Below are 24,003 nucleotides of genomic sequence, written 5' to 3' on the forward strand. Positions count from 1 at the left end.
TATCTATAGTGTGTAACTTTATAGTTGGGTCATGACCCTATCTATATTCAGTATATCAAGGTTTCAGCACAATAATTACCTGATTATCCAGGAGTTAATTGGTTTGTAAAAGTTTTTACAAATGAAATGCTTTATAAATTGTGTCACATTTCCTCAAATCTTCAACTGGATGGACCTTGGTATGCCACAATAATCGATGCGAAGCATTTAATAGGATGTTGTTTAAGACATTATCTTTATTTGAAAAGCGTAAAATACCTGACTGTAAAATAGCTCCAAAAGTCCAAGGAAAACCTGATACAGTTCCAAGACACAGATGACCACAATCACTTTTCCTACTAAGATACAATTACATAGTGGTCATCATTCAATTACTAATATTCTGGTTATACAATTACACCTGAAGATAAACAGGGAGGCATGTGTGCCAAAGCGATATCACATTCATTTGCAATACAGACACCTGAAGTACTTGAGGTTATCCTGAAGTCCTGGTTTTATGAATAATGCATTGAATCATGGTAATTGTGAAACAGAGACATGGAAAAGTCTATATTCAGAATTTCTCAATGAATGTCAGTACATAAGCACAGTATTTGTATGAGAAATGCAGACATCAATGTCATTCAAACATGTCAGCTCTAGACTCCTCAAATACTGTATTTGGTATATCTACTGTGCTATACAACAACAGCACTACAATACTCCACGACGAGTAAACACTGTTTGTCAAAGGTACATTTCTTCTGAGGTGTGGCACTTCAGATAGGCTTTGAAATAAATATAAAATAAAGCTGAGGAAGTATTTTTAAAACCGCAATTTTATGTCAATGCTTTTTGTCAGGGTCCCTTGTTCGCACAGCTGGCAGAGAGATGTGGTCACTGTTGGTTAGAGTCAGCACTACTTTGAATGTGGGACACCTCTAATACAGGCATGAGGAGCTGGAAGGAATCCTGGATGTACGATGCACTGTTTGAAGCCTAAAGAAGACGAAATACATAAAGTACATGGATACATTTGAAGTCGGAAGTTTATATACACTTAGGTTGGAGTCATTAAAACTCGTTTTTCAATCACTCCACACATTTCTTGTTAACAAACTATAGTTTTGGTTAGGACATCTACTTTGTGCATGACACAAGTCATTTCTCCAACAATTGTTTACAGACAGACTATTTCACTTATAATTCACTGTATCACAATTCCAGTGGGTCAGAAGTTTACATACACTAAATTGACTGTGCCTTTAAACAGCTTGGAAAATTCCTGAAAATGATGTCATGGCTTTAGAAGCTTCTGAAAGGCCAATTGACATCATTTGAGTCAATTGGAGGTGTACCTGTAGATATATTTCAAGGCCTACCTTCAAACTCAGTGCCTCTTTGCTTGGCATCATGGGAAAATCAAATGAAATCAGCCAAGACCTCAGAAAAAAATGTGTCTGGTTCATCCTTGGGAGCAATTTCCAAATGCCTGAAGGTACAACATTCATCTGTACAAACAATAGAACGCAAGTATAAACACCATGGGACCACGCAGCCGTCATACCGCTGTCATGACGTTGGCCTGTGGGTAAGGTTTATGACCCCCCATAAATACCTTCTCCCTTCCCCTCTCTCTCTGACCCTACTGAAGGACTGGAATAGCCTGTGTTAAATATAGTCTGGGAACATCAAACAAATAGGGAAAGGAACCATCTTTTGTTAATAAAACCAGTTGGAAATATGCTTGATAACGTAATGAGTATGTATGTCAGTTCATTGTTATCTGAGACATTATGATTGATGGCAGGACGACATAAACTGTACCGGAGAAAGTATACACCCTCTAGTTATCAGAGTCACATGGAATTGTTATGCAATTGAAATGTTTGATATTGAAATTGTTTGTTAGGAGATTAAATGTAATTTTAGCTTCCAAATGAGAGAATTGGGTTTTCATAGGGAAAGTGCCCTGCCGATCAGTGGCCAACCCTGTGAAGAGACATGGGGTTATAAACGATGAAACCCCTCCTTTCCCCCTCTCCACTATATAAGTCTTTGACGAAAAGACATTCACGTGTTCCAGTACGTGAGGACTGCAGCCTCTACGTTATAAGGACAGACACATATCAAGAACAGAACTAAGCCAACCTCGGCGTGAGCTATGGTATGAACTGGTATGAACTTTGAGCTTATTCACTACCGAAGTGATACTTCCTAGCCGTTGAGTTAGCGCTGCTAACGTGGGCTAGGAAAGGACGGACGACGGATCCAGTCTAACAACCAGACGAAGATACCACCACCATTGACATTCTTCCATTACCACTACAGGAAGATCTGTTGGCCAACCACGGCCAGCATCTACGACCAATCTACCGAAGCGCAGCTCAGAGTAAATATTTATTGCATTTTCCTTTTCCAAATGGGCGGTAATTTAGAATGCATAAGATAATGTATTTACGATAGCATAGCTGCTGTTTCTTTGTTCCTAAACCTTCCTGCTCTTTCATTCAAGCCCAACCCCCTTTTTCTTTGTGTAACCAGCCATGATACAGGCTCAGTCCACCAGGACGTTTTCTGTATGACATCAAGTGTATTCTGTGTATTTGTAATTCTGTGTGATTAGTTAGGTATTTAGTAAATAAATAATTAAACCCAATTTTGTATTGCTGATTCAACTTGTTAGCCAGGGTTCGTGAAGATAACCAAGAATTTACAACTTTCATGATGAGACTGAAAATAAGATAAGATTGACTGCTATCGATGTAAAATATTACTAAGTATTTTAAGAGTTTATTCAGAAGATAACAGCTCTATAAACGTTCTTCTGTGGTGCCCCGACTTTCTAGTTAATTACATTTACATGATTAGCTTAATCAGGTAATATTAATTACAGAGAAATAATTTTATAAGTTAGCATGTCGTATCACTTAATCCGGCATAGCCAAAGACACGACACCGCTCAGGAAGGAGACGCGGTCTGTCTCCTAGAGATGAATGTACTTTGGTGCAAAAAGTGCAAATCAATCCCAGAACAACAGCAAAGGACCTTGTGAAGATGCTGGAGGAAACAGGTACAAAAGTATCTATATCCACAGTAAAACGAGTCCTATATCGACATAACCTGAAAGGCCGCTCAGCAAGGAAGAAGCCACTGCTCCAAAACCGCCATAAAAAGCCAGACTATGGTTTGCAACTGCACATGGGGACAAAGATCGTACTTTTTGGAGAAATGTCCCCTGGTCTGATGAAACAAAAATAGAACTGTTTGGCCATAATGACCATCGTTATGTTTGGAGGAAAAAGGGGGAGGCTTGCAAGCCGAAGGACACCATCCCAACCGTGAAGCACGGGGGTGGCAGCATCATGTTGTGGGGGTGATTTGCTGCAGGAGGGACTAGTGCACTTCACAAAATAGATGCATCATGAGGTAGGAAAAGTATGTGGATATATTGAAGCAACATCTCAAGACATCAGTCAGGAAGTTAAAGTTTGGTCGCAAATGGGTCTTCCAAATGGACAATGACCCCAAGCATGCATCCAAAGTTGTGGCAAAATGGCTTAAGGACAACAAAGTCAAGGTATTGGAGTGGCCCTGACCTCTATCCTATAGAAAATGTGTGTGCAGAACTGAAAAAGCATGTGCGAGCAAGGAGGCCTACAAACCTGACTCAGTTACACCAGCTCTGTCAGGAGGAATGGGCCAAAATTCACCCAACTTATTGTGAGAAGCTTGTGGAAGGCTACCCTACAATGAAATAATCTCAGAACTCCTGTATCTCTGAAGTTAAGCAATGTCAAAGCTTAATAAGTATAAATAAATAACTTGTTTGACCCAAGTTAAACAATTTTAAAGGCAATGCTGCCAAATGCTAATTGAGTGTATGTAAACTTCTGACCCACTGGGAATGTGATGAAAGAAATAAAAGCTGAAATAAATCAATCATTCTCTCTATTATTATTCTGACATTTCACATTCTTAAAATAAAGTGGTGATCCTAACTGACCTAAGACATGGAATTTTTACTAGGATTAAATGTCAGGAATTGTGAAAAACTGAGTTTAAATGTATTTGGTTAAGGTGTATGTAAACTTCCGACTTCAACTGTACATAAACGATGCACCACATTTGTAAATCTTTCACACACACAAACACACATTGTTATGATTCAGCTTTCAGACAGAATGAAGAGGATGTGATATGCAGCAATGTACGATAATTAATTAGATACAAACCTCCAAAAATACTCCAGTTATGAGTGGATTGAGGACATCTCCCTTTTCATTTGACTGCAAAACAAAAGGTTTTGGTCTTATTAGTCAATGAACTAGGAATCGTATACACCTATTAAAGGGATACTTAGAGATTTTGGCAATATAGCCCTTTATTTACTTCCCCAGAGTCAGCTGAACTCACTCACGGATACCATTTTTATGTCTCTGCATCCAGTATGAAGGAAGTTAGAGGTACTTTTGCGAGCCAATGCTAACTAGTGTTAGCACAATGACTGAAAGTCTATGGTATCTACTAGCATGCATGAAAAAGAAAAGGAGAGCTCGGATGCAATAATTTTATAATTAACTTTTCGACAGACAAGCTTTCTTCATCAGTGTATAATGACAAACACTGTGGTTCAGTAATTTATATACTTTGAAAAAACACACACAGGTGTCTGTAATCATGGCCAAGTGTTGCTTGATTTTATTGGTTGATTTACAGATATAAATAGAACATAAAAAAACTACTAGCTTGCTAGCAGTTACCATAGACTTCTATTCATTGCATTAACGCTAGTTAGAGATAGATCGAAAAGTGCTGGGGGGTAGTGGCTAGTCCAACTCAAGGTGTCATAAAAAACAAAATTGCACTCCCCTTCCCAAATTTACAAATATTTTCACATGACCCTCCCCCCTCATAGAATTATCTCAAAATAATGTTTACGGCCACAAATAACAATAACTGCATAGAACCTGTGTTTATAAACATGGATATCGACTAAGACTCTTCAGCATGCAGTCAATGCCACGCAGGGCTACGGGCCAGAAGGATGAGGGTTCGTCAACCATCACAAACGAGCTCACTCACAATCAGAGCCTGGTGCAGACAATGATCAGCAAGGGGAAATCTGATTTTTTTTATGCCACTTATAATTATACAATGCCTTCAGAAAGTATTCAGACCCCTTGACTTTTTACACATTTTGTTACGTTACAGCCTTATTCTAAAATGTATTAAAAACATTTTTTACATAAGTATTCAGACCCTTTGCTATGAGACTCAAAATTGATCTCAGCTGCATCCTCTTTCCATTGAGCATCCTTGAGATGTTTCTACAACTTGATTGGAGTCCACCTGTCAATTGATCGGACATGATTTGGAAAGGCACAGACGTGTCAATATTAGGTCCCACAGTTGAGAGTGCATGCCAGAGCAAAAACCAAGGCATGAGGTCGAAGTAATTGGCCGTAGGGTTCCGAGACAGGATTGTGTTGAGGTACAGATCTGGGGAAGGGTACAAAAAATGTCTACAGCATTGAAAGTCCCCAAGAACACAGTGGCCTCCATCAATCTTAAATAGAAGAAGTTTGGAACAACATAGTGTCTTCCTAAAGCTGGCCAACCGGCCAAACTGAGCAATTAAGGGAGAAGGGCCTTGGTCAGGGTGGTAACCAAGAACCCAATGGTCACTCTGACAGAGCTCTAAAGTTACTCTGTGGAAATGGGAGAACCTTTCAGAAGGACAACCATCTCAGCTGCACTCCACCGCCAGGCCTTTATGGTAGAGTGGCCAGACAGAAGCCACTCCTCAGTAAGAGGCACATGACGCCTGCTTGGAGTTTGCCAAAAGGCACCTAAAGACTCTTTGGCCTGAATGCCAAGCGTCACGTCTGGAGGAAACCTGGCACCATCCCTACGGTGAAGCATGGTGGTGACAGCATCATGCTGTGGGGATGTTTTTCTGCAGCAGGGACAGGGAGATTAGTCAGGATCGAGGCAAAGACGAATGGAGTAAAGTACAGAGAGATCCTTGATGAAAACCTGCTCCAGAGAGCTCAAGACCTCAGACTGGGGGCGAAGGTTCAACTTCGAACAGAACAACGACCCTAAAAACCCAGCCAAGAAAACGCAGGAGTGGCTTCGGGACAAGTCTCTGAATGTCCTTGCGTGGCCCAGCCAGAGACCGGACTTGAACCTAATCAAATATCTCTGGAGAGACCTGAAAACGACACTCCCCATCCAACCTGACAGAGCTTGAGAGGACCTGCAGAGAAGAATGGGAGAAACTCTCCAAATACAGGTGTGACAAGCTTATAGCGTCATACACAAGAAGACTCGAGGCTGTAATTGCTGCCAAAGGTGCTTCAACAAAGTACTGAGTAAAGGGTCTGAACACTTATGTAAATGTCATATGATTTTTTTTTAAAATAAATTATCAAACATTTTGAAAAATCTGTTTTTGCTTTGTCATTATGGAGTATTGTCTGTAGATTGATGAGGGGAAAAAACTATTTAATCAATTTTTGAATAAGAATGTAACGTAACAAAATGTGGAAAAAGTCAAGGGGTCTGAAAACTTTCCAAATGCACTGTATAAAATATTTCAAACTTATTTTCCACAAACAGGTTTCTGTACCAATGCACTACACAACCAATAAACAAAGCATACAGACTTTGGGCACTTCAAAATCATGGTTTGCGTTTTCAACGCCAAAATAAATAGACTATGTCAGAGAAAATACATCCCTCTCTACCCAGCAGGCTTACCCAGTATTGAAGACATCTCAGAATGTCATTAAACCTTTTGGTGTTTTGTAACAGATGTCTCTTTCCTTTCATCAATTGGCCGCTGCACAGTTTGGATTGATTCATTGATTGACTTATTTGTCAGTTAAAATAGTACATATATACAAAAATATTGTTTGGACAATAAAGTCTGGGACTTATTTCCATTGTGGTCCTTATTTTTGTTACATAAATACATACAATACCAGTCAAAAGTTTGGACACACCTACTTATTCCAGGGTTTTTCTTTATTTTGACAATTTTCTATATTGTAGAATAATAAAGACATCAAAACTATGAAATAACACATATGGAATCATGTAGTAACCAAAAAAAGGTGTTAAACAAATCAAAATATATTTATATTTGAGATTCTTCAAAGTAGACACATTGTGCCTAGATGACAGCTTTGCACACTCTTGGCATTCTCTCAACCAGCTTCATGAGGTAGTCACCTGGAATGCATTTCAATTAATAGGCGTGCCTTGTTAAAACTGTGGAATTTCTTTCCTTCTTAATGCGTTTCAGCCAATCAGTTGTGTTGTGACAAGGCAGGGGTGGTATACAGGAGATATCCCTATTTGGTAAAAGACCAAGTCCATTTTATGGTAAGAACAGCTCAAATAAGCAAAGAGAAACGACAGTCCATCATTACTTCAAGACATGAAGGTCAGTCAATTTGGAAAATCTCAAGAACTTTGAAAGTTTCTTAAAGTGCAGTCGCAAAAACAAATCAAGTGTTATGATGAATCTGTCTCTCATGGGGACCACCACAGGAAAAGAAGACCCAGAGTTACCTCTGCTGCAGAGGATAAGTTCATTAGAGTTACCAGCCTCAGATTTCAGCCCAAATAAATGCTTCAAAGAGTTAACGTAACAGATTCAACATCAACTGTTCAGGGTAGACCGTGTGAATCAGGCCTTCATAGTCGAATTTCTGCAAAGAAACCACTACTGAAGGACACCAATAATAAGAAGAGACTTGCTTGGGCCAAGAAACACGAGCAATGGACATTAGACCGGTGGAAATAAGTCCTTTGGTCTGATGAGTCCAAATTTGACATTTTTGGTTCCAACCAGCTTTTCTTTGTGAGATGCAGAGCAGGTAATGGATGATCTCCGCGTGTGTGGTTCCAACCGTGAAGCATGGAGGAGGAGGTGTGATGGTGCTTTGCTGGTGACACAGTCTGTGGTTTATTTAGAATTCAAGGCACACTTAACCAGCAGGGCTACCACAGCATTCTGCAGCGATACGCCATCCCATCTGGTTTGCGCTTAGTGGGACTATCATTTGTTTTTCAACAGGACAATGACCCAACACACACCTCCAGGCTGTGTAAGGGCTATTTGACCAAGAAGGAGAGTGATGGAGTGCTGCATCAGATGACCTGGCCTCCACAATCCCCCGACCTCAACCAAATTGAGATGGTTTGGGATGAGTTGGACCGCAGAATGAATGAAAATAAGAGTAAGTGCTCAGCATATGTGAGAACTCCTTCAAGACTGTTGGAAAAGTATTCCAGGTGAAGCTGGTTGAGAGAATTCCAATAGTGTGTAAAGCTGTCATCAAGGCAAAGGGTGGCTACATTTGAGATTCTTCAAACTTTTTTTGTTGACTACATGATTCCATGTGTTACTTCATATTTTTGATGTCTTCACTATTATTATACAATGTAGAAAATAGTACAAAATAAAGAAAAACCCTTGAATGAGTAGGTGTCTCCAAACATATATATATATAAAAGGAAGTGAATTATGGCCTAACCCCAGAGAGATAGAGATATGCTGGTGACATGCTACAACACCAACATGCATTTCTTTATGTCAGATCGCTACTACATCTGCTATACAGATATAGACATACAGAGGTAGGGTAATTCGTACATTTTCGATCCAAATATGTAATATAAGCATTCTATTGTTAGATTATATGAGTACTCTGATAGGCCTGAAACAGCTGAGGTGGCATTGGTACGCATTATGCTCTTAAAATCTTGATGGTTGATAGTCAGTGCCCTGTTACCGTCCTCCTGACAGTTCTAAACTTTGCAAGGCATGTCACTTGGCCCATCTCTTCGCATAGCCCACCACTAAGAAATACCGTGGGAATAAATATCACTGAATGACGAAAATATTGGAATAAAGTAGGCTAATGCAATTGAAGGCATGTATCAAACTGTTGCTTACTGAAACTCCCAAAGTCATCTAATCATTGTAATACATTTGAAACAATAGCCTCCTGTGTGTGGCACACTGGTCTCATAGACTAGACGTAACATAGTAAATGTAAATCTATGATATCCAGATTAGTATGATATGCACAGCCAGAAGAGGACTGGCCACCCCTCGGAGCCTGATTCCTTTCTAGGTTTCTTCCTAGGTTCCTGCCTTTCTAAGGAGGTTTTCCTAGCCACCTTGCTTCTACATCTGCATTGCTTGCTGTTTGGGGTTTTAGGCTGGGTTTCTGTATTGCACTTTGTGACATCGATTGATGTAAACAGGGCTTTATAAATACATTTGATTGATGTTACATTTGGTATGGTTACATTAGAAAGAAGGCTACTTAAGGCAAAAACAAAAGTATGGTGGTGGTCAGGGTGGATGGGTGTGAGTATAATGTGAACATCTTGCAACCCAAAGGTTGTGAGTTCAAATCTCATCACGGACAACTTTAGCATTTTAGCTAATTAACAACTTTTCAACTACATACTACTATTAAGCTACTTTGCAACTACTTAGCAGGTTAGCTAACCCTCCCCTTAACCCTTTAACCTAACTCCTAAACTTAATCCTAACCTTAACCCTAACCCTCAGCCTAGCTAACGTTAGCCAGCTAGCTAATGTTAGCCACCAAGCCACCTAGCTATAATTTGTAACATTTTGTACGTTTAGCAAATTTGTAACATATAATACACATTGTAATTCGTAATATATCATACAAAATGGGTGATGACATCCACAAATGAATACATACCATATCATACTAAATGGAGTGTGAATAATATGTAATTATCTGAGACCCCGTTCATTTCAGCATGATTTTGATTGATTGGGACAGTGACATCGCACTGCTTTGAGACAAGCGACTCATCTTGATACATTTATCAGTGTAAGATTTTTGTTTTCACTGAATCACCGTTTGGATATTGGTTAAGCTACAATTAGGCTGGGGAAATGTTAGCTAAATTGCTGTGAGTGCTGCTCATGATCATCTTGTCTAGTTGGCTCATTTATTAGAAAATGTTGCCATGTTATGTAGTTTAACAAGTGGATTATTTTGCTAGCAGTCACTTAGTAGCCTAGGCCTACTCCCAACCAAAAACCTGTGACCTCACTGACTTCTCATCCCTAATTGCTCCTGAAAATTACTCTGAATAAGACTGTATACTAAATTACTAAAATGTAAAAATGTTGTCTGATAATCAATCAATGTGATTTTATTTCACTGAATTTCCATCTGTACAGGCTATTTGGAGGCGGTATAGCTCATCTAGCTATTAGTTTGCTCATCTTGGGGCGGCAGGTAGCCTAGTGGTTAGAGCGTTGGACTAGTAACCGAAAGGTTGCAAGATTGAATCCCCGAGCTGACAAGGTAAAAATCTGCCATTCTGCCCCTGAAGAAGGCATTTAAACCCACTGTTCCTAGTCTGTCATTGAAAATAAGAGTTTGTTCTTAACTGACTTGCCTAGTTAAATAAAGGTAAAATAAAAAATGAATCTATCACTGATCAGAAACATTTTCTGTGACAAGTTGTATGGGAAAGATATCATTTTGTATTTTATTCTGTTATATTCTTACTATAGTATACACTGAGTATACCAAACATTCAGAACACCTTCCTAATATTGAGTTGTCCCCCCTCCCCCTTTTGCCCTAAGAACAGCCTCAATTCGTTGGGGCATGGGCTCTACAAGGTGTCAAAAGCGTTCCACAGGGAGGCTGGCCCATGTTGACTCCAATGCTTCCCACAAGTTGGCTGGATGTCCTTTGGTTGGTGGACCATTCTTGATACACACAGGAAACTGTTGAGGGTGAAAAACCCAGCAGCGTTGCAGTTCTTGACACAACCTGTTGCGCCTGGCACCTACTACCGTTCAAAGGCACTTAAATATTTTGTCTTTCCCATTCACCAACTGAATGGCACACATACACAATCCACGTCTCAAGTGTCTCAAGGCCCCCCTATCTACACGGACTGAAATGGATTTAACAAGTGACATCAATAAGGAATCATAGCCTTCACCTGATCAGTCTATGTAATGGAAAGAGCAGGTGTTCTTAATGTTTTTTATACTCAGTGTATATGTGTGTTGACTGTAATCGGTTAGGTTTGTATTGTCTGTTTAATCAACAAAATAACAAATTATTGATTTCATTTGGATGGCGCAGCCATGGCTGCACAGACCCGTACCGTAGGCCTAATTAAACTCAAAATACGCTATTAAAATAGACGCCTACCCACATCTGCACACCACAACTACCACTCGTCCCCGGCATGCCGGCATAAAAAGCGTATGCATAAGAGGGTCATATAAACATCGCCCTATCTGTTTTGTTTACAGGCAAAATACCTTAAATCCTATGCGAAAGCAGTATTTGTGAAACTCAAAAGACAGTTTATACATTTTCATAGTGAGGCAGTACAATTAAGTTCCATGATGAAAAGTTGTTGTGCAAGACCATGAATACTAACATCTGAAGCTGAGTTCTGTGAATGTGGCTTCCAAGAGTGTAAGCTTAGTGACAGTCTAAATATAGTTTGTATAGAATCACTATCTTACCCCTATTGTAGTTAAACAGGAGGTGAACTTCTTGGAAAGTAGTGATATCTCTTTACACAAAACAATTGTTATTCTGTAAGGGGAGAACAAAATGTTGAGTTAGAGCACAATCACATACTGGAATATGACAATACACACACGTTATGTCTGAAGGTTAGGGATGTGTGAACCAGAGCTATATCTATGACTAGTAATATAACACTCTGGAGATGGCTGATGGTGTGTAGGAACTTACTGCGAGAGGATTTTGGCCTGCTCCAAAGTGGTGACCTTCTGGCTGGTACAGAGCAGGATCATCTCGGCCACTTTGTGGAACTGCTCTATGGATCTGGCTGTTAGCTCAGCCAGGCTTTTGATGGCCGACGAGTGGACATTCTGAGAGGAATCAACAACACTCACATCAGTTGTTACAACAGAAAGAAGCTCCATTCCAATAGTCACGATGTCAGATAATAATTTTGCATACCTCAACAGTATATGTTTTTGCCACTTCCTCTTCATTCCTTTCTTCTTCCTTTATGGGTTTGGTCATTTGGGAAATCTGGTCACATGCATTCTTACTCACCTGATGAGTGTTTGCAGAGAGAAAATAGGTTAGAGATTAGTGATCTACCATGCCGAAAAAGCAAAGTCGAGTAGTGCTCAGTCCTTTCAAAACGCAGCCCTGCCAAAACTCTCCAGAAGATGGCAACAAACACTGCTATATTATTGTACCGCTAGCATGAGACCGTAAGATCACTGGCTTGAAATTCAATCAAAACAGAAATGTATTGTGCCAACCTTGCCAAGTTTGTCAGCTGTTGTGGATATGCGTAGTCCATCAAGGGCCTCTGTTAATTCCCTCAGAAACTCAGCGCCATCTTCATCTGAAAATAAATATGAATAAACAACATGTATTGCTTTTGCTCATTGTATTTATCACAAAAACATACTGCCATCTTTCCCCAAAACAAGATAACAATTCTGATGGTTTTCAGTTGAATTATCACCCACAGAAAAAAAAAAAAATCATAGAACAAAAGTATTTTGTTTCTGTTGTGAGTACAGTGGCGACCCATCATTCTGGGCAGGTAGGGCAGAGACCCACCTGTTTTTAGCCCTACCTGTTTAGCAAAATATATACAGTACCAGTCAAAAGTTTGGACACATCTACTCATTCAAGGGTTTTTCTTTATTTTTACTATTTTCTAAACTGTGAAGCATTTATTTGGGCTGCAATCTAATGAACTTGTCCTCTGCAGCAGAGGTAACTCTGGGTCTTCCTTTCCTGTGGCGGTCCTCATGAAAGCCAGTTTCATCATAACACTTGATGGTTTTTGCGACTGCACTTGAAGAAACTTTCAAAGTTCTTGAAATGTTCCGGATTGACTGACCTTCCTGTCTTAAAGTAATGATGGACTGTCGTTTCTCTTTGCTAATTTGAGCTGTTCTTTCCATAATTTGGACTTAGTCTTTTTACTAAATAGGGCTATCTCCTGTATACCACCCCTACCTTGTCACAACACAACTGATTGGCTCAAATGCATTAAAACCTCTTTGGGATAGGGGGCGGTATTTTCACATCCGGATAAAAAGCGTGCCCAAAGTAAACTGCCTGCTACTCAGGCCCAGAAGCTAGGATATGCATATAATTGGTAGATTTGGATAGAAAACACTCTAAAGTTTCTAAATCTGTTAAAATAATGAGTAGGAACCGGTGTTTTTCTGAATCAAACGCGCCAAATAAATTGACATTTTGGGGATATAAAAAAGGAGTTTATCAAACAAAAGGACCATTTGTGATGTTTCTGGGACATATTGGAGTGCCAATAGATGAAGATCTTCAAAGGTAAGGCATGAATTATATCGTTATTTCTGACTTTCGTGTCGCACCTGCTTGGTTGAAATATGATTTTCATGTGTTTGTATGGTGGGGTGCTTGCTGTCCTCAGATAATCGCATGGTTTGCTTTCGCCGTAAAGCCTTTTTGAAATCTGACATGGTGGCTGGATTAACAAGAAGTTAAGCTTTATTTTGGTGTATTGCACTTGTGATTTTATGAAAGTTAAATATTTCTAATAATTTAGTGGAACGTCTAGCCGTAACAGGTTTTAAGAAGGAAATAAATTCCACAAATTAACTTTTAACAAGGCTCACCTGTTAATTGAAATGCATTCCAGGTGACTACCTCATGAAGCTGGTTGAGAGAATGCCAAGAGTGTGCAAAGCTGTCATCAAGGCAAAGGGTGGCTACTTTGAAGAATCTCAAATATAACATATATTTTGATTTGTTTAACACTTTTTTGGTTACTACATTATTCCATATGTGTTATTTCATAGTTTTGATGTCTTCACTATTATTCTACAATGTAGAAAATAGTCAAAATAAAGAAAAACCCTGGAATGAGTAGGTGTGTCCAAACTTTTGACTGGTACTGTATATTGCCTGTTTTGCATGCTATTTTGGCATTAATTCATTTTACATATCAGTTTGCAAACAATGTAAACAACTATAATAATTGAGTTAATAAAGCCACATACTCTCTTTCTTGAGTAAGGCAGCTCCAAAAGCAGGTGTTTCAGACTAACTCAGTGCTTTCAGTGGTGGAGGGGCAGCCAGCGAAAGCACAGAGCGTAGGCATTGGTAATGTTCTCTAGTTGCACTGTGATTGGGTTAGTGTTCAGTCACTCATGGGGACACTGCAGAATCTACAGGGAGAGCTTGGCAGTTCAAGCCCCCTTGGGTGCTGCCATAGATTTACAATAGAGGTTCCCGTCCAAGAAGGCTCAAGGTCATTGGCCACAGATAAAATGACTTCAAATCCCATTATATCTATCATAGCTTTGATTGGACTGATCATGTCAACATCATACCTTCAAAATCTTAGCTAGCAAGCAAGCTAGCTAGCTAGACAAGCAAGCTAGCTAGCTCGACAAGCAGTCATCATGAATCATGTAGACAATCTACTGACAAATCCTTTTCAATTTATGTAATGCGAAGAGAAATTATAGATAAACCGTATCGGTGCTCATTGGCCATAAACATTACACAACAAGTCGGAAATCGCAAATTCAACAATGAGTAGTTTTGAAGAAATCAGTGGCTAACTGCAAGCGTTGCAAAGCAATCACTATTTTGTTTCCCCTCCCTGCTATTTGGTGGAGAGTGTGTGGTCCAAGTCTGGGTTTAAGGATTTAAAACATCTGTCTGAAAGGGTCTCTTTCCGAGCTTAAAAGGATAAATATTCACGCGCAACACCATATCCCAGAAAGGGTTGAATACATTGGCTATGCTCTCAATCCAGCATAACCTCTGCCGCGTTCAAAACAACTGGGAACTTGGAAATTTCAGACTCCCGAGCGTTCAAGACAACTGGGAACTTTGAAAGAAACAAGCTCCGACTGATAAAAATACATTTAGAATGGTCATCCTACTTGGAATTCCAAGTCGGGCACTCGGTCCCCTTTCTAGAGCTCCGACCTAAAGATCACTGGCGTTATGATTCGTTCTAGTTTTTTTCCCCCGAGTTCCCAGTTGTCTTGAAAGCACCATAAATCCAGAGAATGCCAGACTTTGATGACAAAATTTGCCCAGAAGAAGGACAGCTTGCTCGCTCATTAATGTCTTTATCGAAATTATGGCTTGCCTCTTATCAGCTCATCGTTCCCATATGCCATAGTTTGTACATCTCAACTGTTATATTGCTTATATAGGTATATCTCATTAGTATCTTATTCATAATTTTCGGCAATGTTGAAATTATGCAATTATGTTGTGGTCTGTAATCATGTTTGCCAGTGACCTTTTCTTCCCATTCAAATATATATTTATTTTCAACAAAAAGTTCAGTAATAGACCCATGTAATTCCAGTTGATATTGCAAGGGTTGTTTTGTTTGCGCAATGCGCTGTCTGTGCTTCGGTGTTGCGTAATCGTACTGAAGGTAGCTAAGGAGTCAAGCGCAGGAGAGCAGAGAGTCAATGTAGCGTCTTTAATAGGCAAGTCCCAAAACGGTACAGGTACAAGTCCATAAACGCCCGAGACAATGGAACACACAGTTATTCACGGAAGGAGGAAAACAACACTCCTACTATACTTAACACACGTGAATAAACTGAGGAAAAACCCTCCCTGAGCAACATGAAAATAACCCCGCACAAACCTAAGCGTGGAAACAGGGGTAAATATACACACAGAAATTAAAGCAAAAGAAAACCAGGTGTGAATGATTCAAAGACAAAACCAACAGAAAAGGAAAAATGGATCGGTGATGGCTAGTAGGCCGGCAACGCCGACCGCCGAGCACCGCCCGAACAAGGAGAGGAACCACCTTCGGTGGAAGTCGTGACAGTCGGTAAAGTGGTAAGTGGATCCTCGTGATTGTGTTTTCCTTCCTTTTTAGACCACATATGCCTAATAAAATACATCAAACTTTAGGCTAACTGTGTTGCTCTCTCTCTGTGTGGTAACTTAAAGAAGAGTAGAGTTAAGGCCTGAACATCTTGCTGAATTTATCTAAACTAACATCTGAATTTCTGTCTGTGTCCATTTTGAAAGTGCAGAATGAAAGCCTACCTCGTTTGCTTGCACTTGCTTATACTTAGAGCTAAGTGTTAATGACAGAAGAACAAACATTATGAATTTACTGAACATACATTTTATAATGTTTGTGTATGGTTCAAAAGTAAAAACGAATTTGTTATTATTGAAGGAGAATGCGGCTCTTATTGAGTTACACAAAACCATATTTATTTAAGCAAGTCAGCCATATCAGCTATGGTTTTTAAAAAGGCAGTAAATGAGGATGATGGAACTGTTTTCCCGCCAGACTAGGCTCCACTGACAGCCAGGTGTAGCGGTGGTACGGATTCACTCAATTGTGCTGTTTAAAGTATTGTTTAATGTTGTGTAGTGGCTTTGTTAGCATGCATCTAAAAAAATTGGTTGAGTTTGCCCCAGCAAGATTTACATGCTAAAATTGTCACTTTCTTTCTCTCGGAGGACCTGAGCCCTAGGACCATGCCTCAGGACTACCTGGCATGATGACTCCTTGCTGTCCCCAGTCCACCTGGCCATGCTGCTGCTCCAGTTTCAACTGTTCTGCCTGCGGCTACGGAACCCTGACCTGTTCACCGGACGTGCTTGTTGCACCCTCGACAACTACTATGATTATTATTATTTGACCATGCTGGCCATTTATGAACATTTTAACATCTTGACCATGTTCTGTTATAATATCCACCCGGCACAGCCAGAAGAGGACTGGACACCCCTCATAGCCTGGTTCCTCACTAGGTTTCTTCCTAGGTTTTTTGGCCTTTCTAGGGAGTTTTTCCTAGGGAGTTTTTCCTAGCCACCGTGCTTCTTTCACATGCATTGCTTGCTGTTTGGGGTTTTAGGCTGGGTTTCTGTACAGCACTTTGAGATTTCAGCTGATGTACGAAGGGCTATATAAATAAATTTGATTTGATTTGAAAGGAAAGCTCTGCTGTTGTGACAGCTTTATGTAGGCCCTAACAGTTTGTGGGCACTGTTTGTCACTGTTATTGTGCTGTTTAATGTATTGTTTAATGTTGTGTAGTGGCTTTGTTAGCATGCATCTAAAAAAATTGGTTGAGTTTGCCCCAGCAAGATTTACATGCTAAAATTGTCACTGTTTGAGTACTAAAATACTGTAAATGTAACATTGTGATAGTAGACTTTATGTGACTGTTCTGTGACGGTAGGCTACCTTTCTTTTCTTCCACCTCCTCGTCGTCAAACTCTACCAGAGAGAAGGGTTCCTTGATGAGCTTCAGGTCCTCTTTGAGTTGGGCCAGCTCCTCTCCAGACAGAGTGGTTAGAACAGACTTCACCTACACCACACAACATACAACTGATTCAGTCGTAGATAAGATCTACTAAAACGGCAACTAGATTCAGCCCGTGGGGATGATTTTTGTCAGCCCGAATGGTCGGGGGGCCAGAAAGTAATATAATAATTGGTACACTGAAAATTGACTACAACTAGGCCCAAAAAGAGATTGTATTTAAAAATGACAATAATTTCGTACCTTGAGACACAATGAGACATGATCATTATTTGTGGGAATACTTGGGAACAGGTTTCCTAAATTAAACTAATTTTTAGCTGAATTCCTGGTGATTTTACAGTCTTTTTTTTATCAACCCCCCCAAAGAAAATCCCTTGCCTGCCGGCCGCCTTTTGCTAACCCCTGTACTAAAAGGAGCCAAGAGAATTTTAAAGTGCCATGGACCTGTTTTTATATTTCAAGAGGTTACAATGGCTGTAGGTTCTCCATTTACAAGTGAGCAAAAATACAGCTAACAAGATGTTGTATTAATTTCAACGGAAGGCTGTGTGCTGTGTGCGATCAATAATGTTTTGAGAGGCTGTTTACTTGTTTCTTTGTACGATGTACAAAATGTGGAACTTGCTCAGTATTACCTTTGACTCACTCTCCCTGGAGAGAATCTCCAGAGCTTCCAAGTGGGCTAGGCCCTGGAATTCATCGAACAGCATTCCGTAATGGGCCTTCTTTTCCGTGTCGGAGGAAACCTCCTCGGCTGTTTGATGCTCCTCACGCTCCTTGGCCTCCCGTAAGACCTTCAGCCAAAGCAAAAACCTTATTCAATCTTGGTCAGAAAGCTTTCAAACGCAAATACAGTGTAAGCACAACACTGGAGGTGGCTTCTCTAACATCCATTCACCTGAGAAAGAGTGTTAGTCTTGATCATCAGACCCTTTGTTTTCTTGAAACCTGGATCTCCCTCTGCTATGACATCCATGGTCTTCTTGCCTATGAACTCCAAGGCATCCAAACTCCCTGTTAGGACTGTTTTCCCCTGGAATATAGATATTTAAGTCAGTAACCAAGTCACTTTTGCCCATAAACAACATATTATGATGGTAATCGTCAAAAAAGCAGAGAAGTATTGTTTCTTACAGTGCTTTGAACAACACTGCTGAGGGATGAGAACATTCCCATGGCGCTTCCCATGGCTGATGCTCCATCTCCTTCCCCTTTATCAGTCTCATTACTGGGTTCACCTAGAAGTAATATACATGTCAGACATCAACCTAATGTGCATAGTTACAACAGTGAAGCACTCTACATCTCCACAACAAACGCATCCTAAATATACTAAGGCTTATCACGGCTGATGCTAAATCCAGAGTGATGACTCGAGTTGATAATGTTGATGACCAGCGTGTGCTATCATTACCTCCTTGTTTGTCCTCCTCTCTAATTGGTGCAGACAGCTCTGTGGAGCTGGGGATTCCCAGTGAAGTCTCTGCCTTCTCAATAGCCTGGGTGATCCCTTGGCCTCAGAATGAAAAGAAAGGAATACATTTATTTTTAGATCTTTAAAAGTTTACCCATGCTGACTGAAAGAGCAGACATATTGTTTAACATGACACCATAATGATAATACAAACTGACTATTACTAAGACAGAGACAAACAAAAAACTCTGACATTAAAATTTGTACATCCATTTTTTGGATTTCCTCACCTACAGTGGCCACAGTGGCTGAGGCCGTTGACATGAGGGACTTTCCCCAGCTCCCCCAGTAGCCCCATCCTCCCCGGGCTACTGTCAACTCACTGGGTGCCTGGAGGAGAGCGAGAGATGGAGAAAGAAAATGTTTGTGCCGGAGTCTACCGTTTGTAGCCTATATGGCTAAAATAAAACCTAAACCATATCCAGACCTTAAAAGGGACAATCAGCAGTTGCTACATCAGTTTTTTTAGATATACACTACCATTCAAAAGTTTGGGGTCACTTTGTTTCTAGCCATTTTGAGCCTGTAATTGAACCCACAAATGATCAATTAGCCTTTTAAAATTATAAACTTGGATTAGCTAACACAACGTGCCATTGGAACACAGGAGTGATGGTTGCTGATAATGGGCCTCTGTACGCCTATGTAGATTTCAATTAAAAATCTGCCGTTTCCAGCTACAATAGTCATGTACAACATTAACAATGTCTACACTGTATTTCTGATCAATTTGATGTTATTTTAATGGACAAAAAATGTGCATTTCTTTCAAAAACAAGGACATTTCTAAGTGACCCCACACTTTTGAACGGTAGTGTAAATGAATTATATGTACCCACTAATTCTTGAAGAATACAACTTATAAATGCATCATGAGCTTAGTTGCACTGTCATCCCATCAGAACCAAAAATATTAACTTGTTTTACTCAAATGTTTATAAGCAAAGTAAATATTAACAAACACTATATAGCCTCAAAACATGGTTAAAACTGTAATTTTGATATCATGGATGGTCAGTCCTTGCATCCATAGCTCTGTCTATGAATTTCAGAGTAAAAGTTTCTCCAGACCCATCCCTCAGCTTTTTACCAAAACAGTGGCAGGAGCACACTTTGTTATTGTTTCAACTGCTGATTGGTTTTTTAAGGGTAGAAGTTAAGCTTATTGAATCTTTCACCCAGCTGTATCACATCATGTCTTACTTTGACTGGCTCTTCTTCTACTTTGGGTTTCTCCTCCTGGGTCTCCTGGACTTCAACTGGAGGTTTTGGCTCTGGTCTTTTCCTGGTCTTCCTTTCCTTCCTGGTTGGGGCGACATCTGTGGAGTTATCAGTGGTGCTGTCTCCTGTTGGTATCTGTGGAGAGCTGTCTGGTGTCTGTTGAGCACTGTCTGTTAGTGTCACAGGCATGGGTTTCCGCAGTGGGGCCTCTTTCTCTGCGAATGGCTCTGCGAACTCAGAACTCCCAGCAGGGTCAATGGGGGCTTCGCTGTCCGACATATTAAGACATACCTGTTGTTATTTGATGAAAATAAAATAAGAACTTCATGTGCAATGTATAATGGCAACTAAAAACAGGCTTAAAAAGGACATTCTATCCAATCATTAAGCTGGAGGTAGAGGTCTCGTGCCATACTGACAAGGCATAGGCTTTTCTTGCAGATTTAGTCTACCTAGCAAACTAGATTAGCTAAATGACAGATTAGGGACTGATACTCAGAAACTAAGATAACAGTTGTCTGAGCCAAACGTAAGATGGCAAGGTAGGAAGTGTTACATAAAACACATTCAAGTGGAAGTAATTATACACTCCCTGGAGGAATATTACTTGTAAAAAAAAAATTACATTTTCTGACAAGCGAGCACTTAGATGTGGTAATTTTCACGTTCTCATAAATTCATAGAATGTTTGGTAATTACTATAGTAAGGCATTTCTGAAACTTCTATAGCAAAATAGAGTGGGAAAGCAGCCGTGCGTTTGGACAATTAATAGACACTGCAGTAAATAAAAAAAGAATAAAATAAAAAACATCTGTCCTGTCCAGGACCAGAGTCCACGCAGACCGGTGCGGCATAGCCAATCAGAGCTTTTTTTTAATGTATTTTTTATTTCACCTTTATTTAACCAGGTCGGCCAGATGAGAACAAGTTCTCATTTACAACTGCGACCTGGCCAAGACAAAGCAAAGCAGTGCGACACAAACGCAGAATTACACATAGGATAAACAAACGTACAGTCAATAACACAATAGAAAAGTCGATATACAGGTGTGCAAATGTAGTAAGATTAGGGAGGTAAGGCAATAAATAGGCCATAGTGGTGAAATAATTACAATTTAGCAATTAAACACTGGAGTGATAGATGTGCAGAAGATGAATGTGCAAGTAGAGATACTGAGGTGCAAAGGAACAAAAAATAAATAACAATATGGGAATGAGATAGTTGGGTGGGCTATTTACAGATGGGCTATGTACAGGTGCAGTGATCTGTGAGCTGCTCTGACAGCTGATGATGCTTAAAGTTAGTGAGGGAGATATAAGACTCCAGCTTCAGTGATTTTTGCAATTCGTTCCAGTCATTGGCCCGGGTCTGGTGACGTCAATATGATTCAAGTTCAACATAGCTAGCTATCTAGCAAAGCGATTCACGTTTCTTGCCAGCTAACCAAATAACACCTGCATCTTTAGCTGTAGCCACCGAAAAAAGATACATGGGGAAAAGTCGGTTACTCACCCACTCCTCCAATGACAAGACATCCTCCCAGCAGTTAGCTAGCTAATGTTAGGCTCCTTGTTTTCAGCTTGCTAAATAAATAAATAGATACATAAATAGATACGCTAGCCTAGGGGTGTCAAACTCAATCAGCGAAAGGACCATATTGAAAAAAACAACGAATTCGCGTGCCAGACACAGCCTATTTGTTTTTATAAAAAACGTGCATCTGCGACACAAACTGACCATTGTTTAATACAAAACAAATGCTGTATATAGAATTTTAACATATTTTTAAAAAGTAGATAAATAACATGTCTACGGCCTTTGCTGATGTGCGTAATATACCCCAATGAAAAACTATTTCACTCCAAACAAGAACGTAGCTATAGGTTGTTGTAACATTTAAACTTAAAACATGTTTAATTTTTTGTTGTTGCAATGCATTGATCACCGGTGGTTGAATGTAGCACTGCTGTATGGTGCACTCAAAATGTATTGTAGTTGAGTAGCCAGCCTAGGATACTGTTGAAATGTTGCTGTAATAGGCCTACATGTTTCTCCTTTGCATGGTGTTGTGTTGCAGGTTTAGTTGTTTGGTTATCCATTGTCAAGGTTTAGAAACCAAAGCCATACTGAAACATTTTAGTCGCCAAGCTAGGACTGTGGCATCTGTCTGTACACGTTCCCTCCACTGTGCGCTGTAAACGTGACAGTGCAATGGAAGTTAATACAAGCGCATCAGGCAAATTTCATAAAGTAGATGACTCAACTGTTGACTCATTTATACTCGCTTGTGTGTCCTATTCGGCCTGTGGGCATTGTGTTTGACATCTTCGCTAACCTATTAGCTACGTTAAGACTGACTTGTGATTATTGCCCTTTCCAGTTTCATTGTATTGACATTCCCTGCCTTAGTTACAGTCGCCCATTTTAGTTAAAAAAATTGAGTCATTGAAACTGAAACAGTGCATCCCGAATAGGTGGAGGCAAAAAAGCAATGTACCAGGCCAGCTGTGATTTACAACCTGATAGCAATATATGATGGACTACCAAGAAATGTATTGGTGAATTATAATAATCATGCATTGAACTGCATCCATCTATTCTACCAAAAATGCCTTACTGTACGTCATGGAATTTTGAGTCAAATATAACCTATTTTTAAAACCTCGTATAAAGTTAGTTTTGAAGCATAAACTGGGAAATGTATATTTTTGACTGATATTATGATTGTCTGTTTGTTTCATATCTGTTTCATATCGGGGCGGCAGGTAGCCTAGTGGTTAGAGCATTAGGCCAGTAACCGAAAGGTTGCTAGATCGAATCCCCGAGCTGACAAGGTAAAAATCTGTTCCTCTGAACAAGGCAGTTAACCCACTGTTCCTTGACCATCATTGTAAATAAAAAAAAGGTGTTTTTAACTGACTTGCCTAGTTAAATTAAAGTAGTTAAAACGCTGTCAGTTCCACTCTAACCGCTAGACATTGCATTTTATTTTAGTTAGTTTACTAACTTGTTTTTAATCCAATATTGCTATAATTTCTTCTAGAAAGGTGACAGATAAAAGTCTACGAAATAAGTTACATTGTTTAAATAAAGGCTACAAACTATTGACGTTACAAACCTAGCAATTGTATCCGAAAAGTCATAATATTCTTGATTTTATTCTTTGTCTTGCAAGGAATTGTGCGACTAGCCACCTCACACAATGATTTGTTTGGGTTGAGAGTTTCCTCTACTGCTAGGCGCGTGGATTTCCTGTACAAAATAGTACACACCGCTACCTGCTGAGCTGGAGTGAAAAAAACATTCGCCAGTTGGTTTTATGAGTTTATTAGGGCCAAAATCAAATTACCAAAGAAAGCGCCTAGATAACTAGAGATAACAACTTGCAATAGAATGAACATTGTAAATGTCAATCAGCATACTGTACTTTGAACTTCTGTTGGTCTATGCAGATTCTGACCACCATACATACAGTGCCTTCAGAAAGTATTTACAGGCCTTGGGTGCTAGGGTGACCACATGTCTGGGACAGTCCCGCATTTTGGCCCTTAGTTCCGGGTCCCGTAACTAAACAATAATGTCCCGCATTTTATCAACAAATTCAAGCACAACTAATTTAGGAAAACAAGGTTGATTTGTCCCGTATTTCAGTCAGACATTCTAAATGGTCTATTATAGTCACATTGTGCTTATGAAAATATATCTACTGGTGACGTTAAACACTTCTCAAATTGTTTTTGAGATCTTATATTCTGCGCAGCGCAAGAGACATAGGCTAATATCATAGGCAACCAATTTTTATCAAAATCCTTTCGAGCTAAATTCGAGCTAAACTTGGAGAGGACAGTTAGGTGTAACTACTTACAAAATGTGTGCTTCTGATGAAGAGCTACAAAAATAGCCTAAGTAAATGGCCATATTAGACTAAATGCATATTCCCATGAAAATGATTGAGATCAAATGA

At 39.7% G+C, this 24,003-nt stretch overlaps 1 protein-coding gene across 3 annotated transcripts; it reads right to left on the minus strand.

Annotated features, from left to right (window-relative positions):
- Window positions 1-211: 211 nt before the first annotated feature.
- LOC115154300 (protein FAM114A2-like) lies at window positions 212-23,267 on the minus strand. Of its 3 annotated transcripts, none has more exons than XM_029700378.1 (14): window positions 23,158-23,267; window positions 20,020-20,328; window positions 19,047-19,146; window positions 18,757-18,858; window positions 18,477-18,580; window positions 18,241-18,375; window positions 17,978-18,136; window positions 17,261-17,384; window positions 12,330-12,415; window positions 12,016-12,114; window positions 11,785-11,924; window positions 11,550-11,622; window positions 4,219-4,272; window positions 212-981 (listed from the first exon to the last, which is right to left on the minus strand). In XM_029700378.1, exons 2-14 carry the CDS (start codon window positions 20,314-20,316, stop codon window positions 880-882), a joined length of 1,575 nt encoding a protein of 524 aa, XP_029556238.1. In that variant the 5' UTR covers window positions 20,317-20,328; window positions 23,158-23,267; the 3' UTR covers window positions 212-879. The 3 variants fall into 3 exon arrangements, with proteins under 3 accessions (XP_029556238.1, XP_029556239.1, XP_029556237.1); XM_029700379.1 differs by having other exon boundaries at window positions 20,020-20,305; window positions 23,158-23,259; XM_029700377.1 differs by lacking the exon at window positions 23,158-23,267 and adding an exon at window positions 21,552-21,575 and having other exon boundaries at window positions 20,020-20,305.
- Window positions 23,268-24,003: the final 736 nt, after the last annotated feature.

Source organism: Salmo trutta, chromosome 19 (assembly GCF_901001165.1).
Source record: "Salmo trutta chromosome 19, fSalTru1.1, whole genome shotgun sequence".
Classification (NCBI taxonomy): domain Eukaryota; kingdom Metazoa; phylum Chordata; class Actinopteri; order Salmoniformes; family Salmonidae; genus Salmo; species Salmo trutta.

Coding starts and splice junctions, on each gene's coding strand:
- LOC115154300 (XM_029700377.1), bottom strand. CDS start 21,574: ATGTCTTGTCATTGGAGGAGTGG. Junction 19,147..20,019: donor TAGAAGAAGAGCCAGTCAAA/GTAAGACATGAT, acceptor GCTCTCCTCCAG/GCACCCAGTGAGTTGACAGT. Junction 11,623..11,784: donor CAGGCCAAAATCCTCTCGCA/GTAAGTTCCTAC, acceptor CTCCCCTTACAG/AATAACAATTGTTTTGTGTA.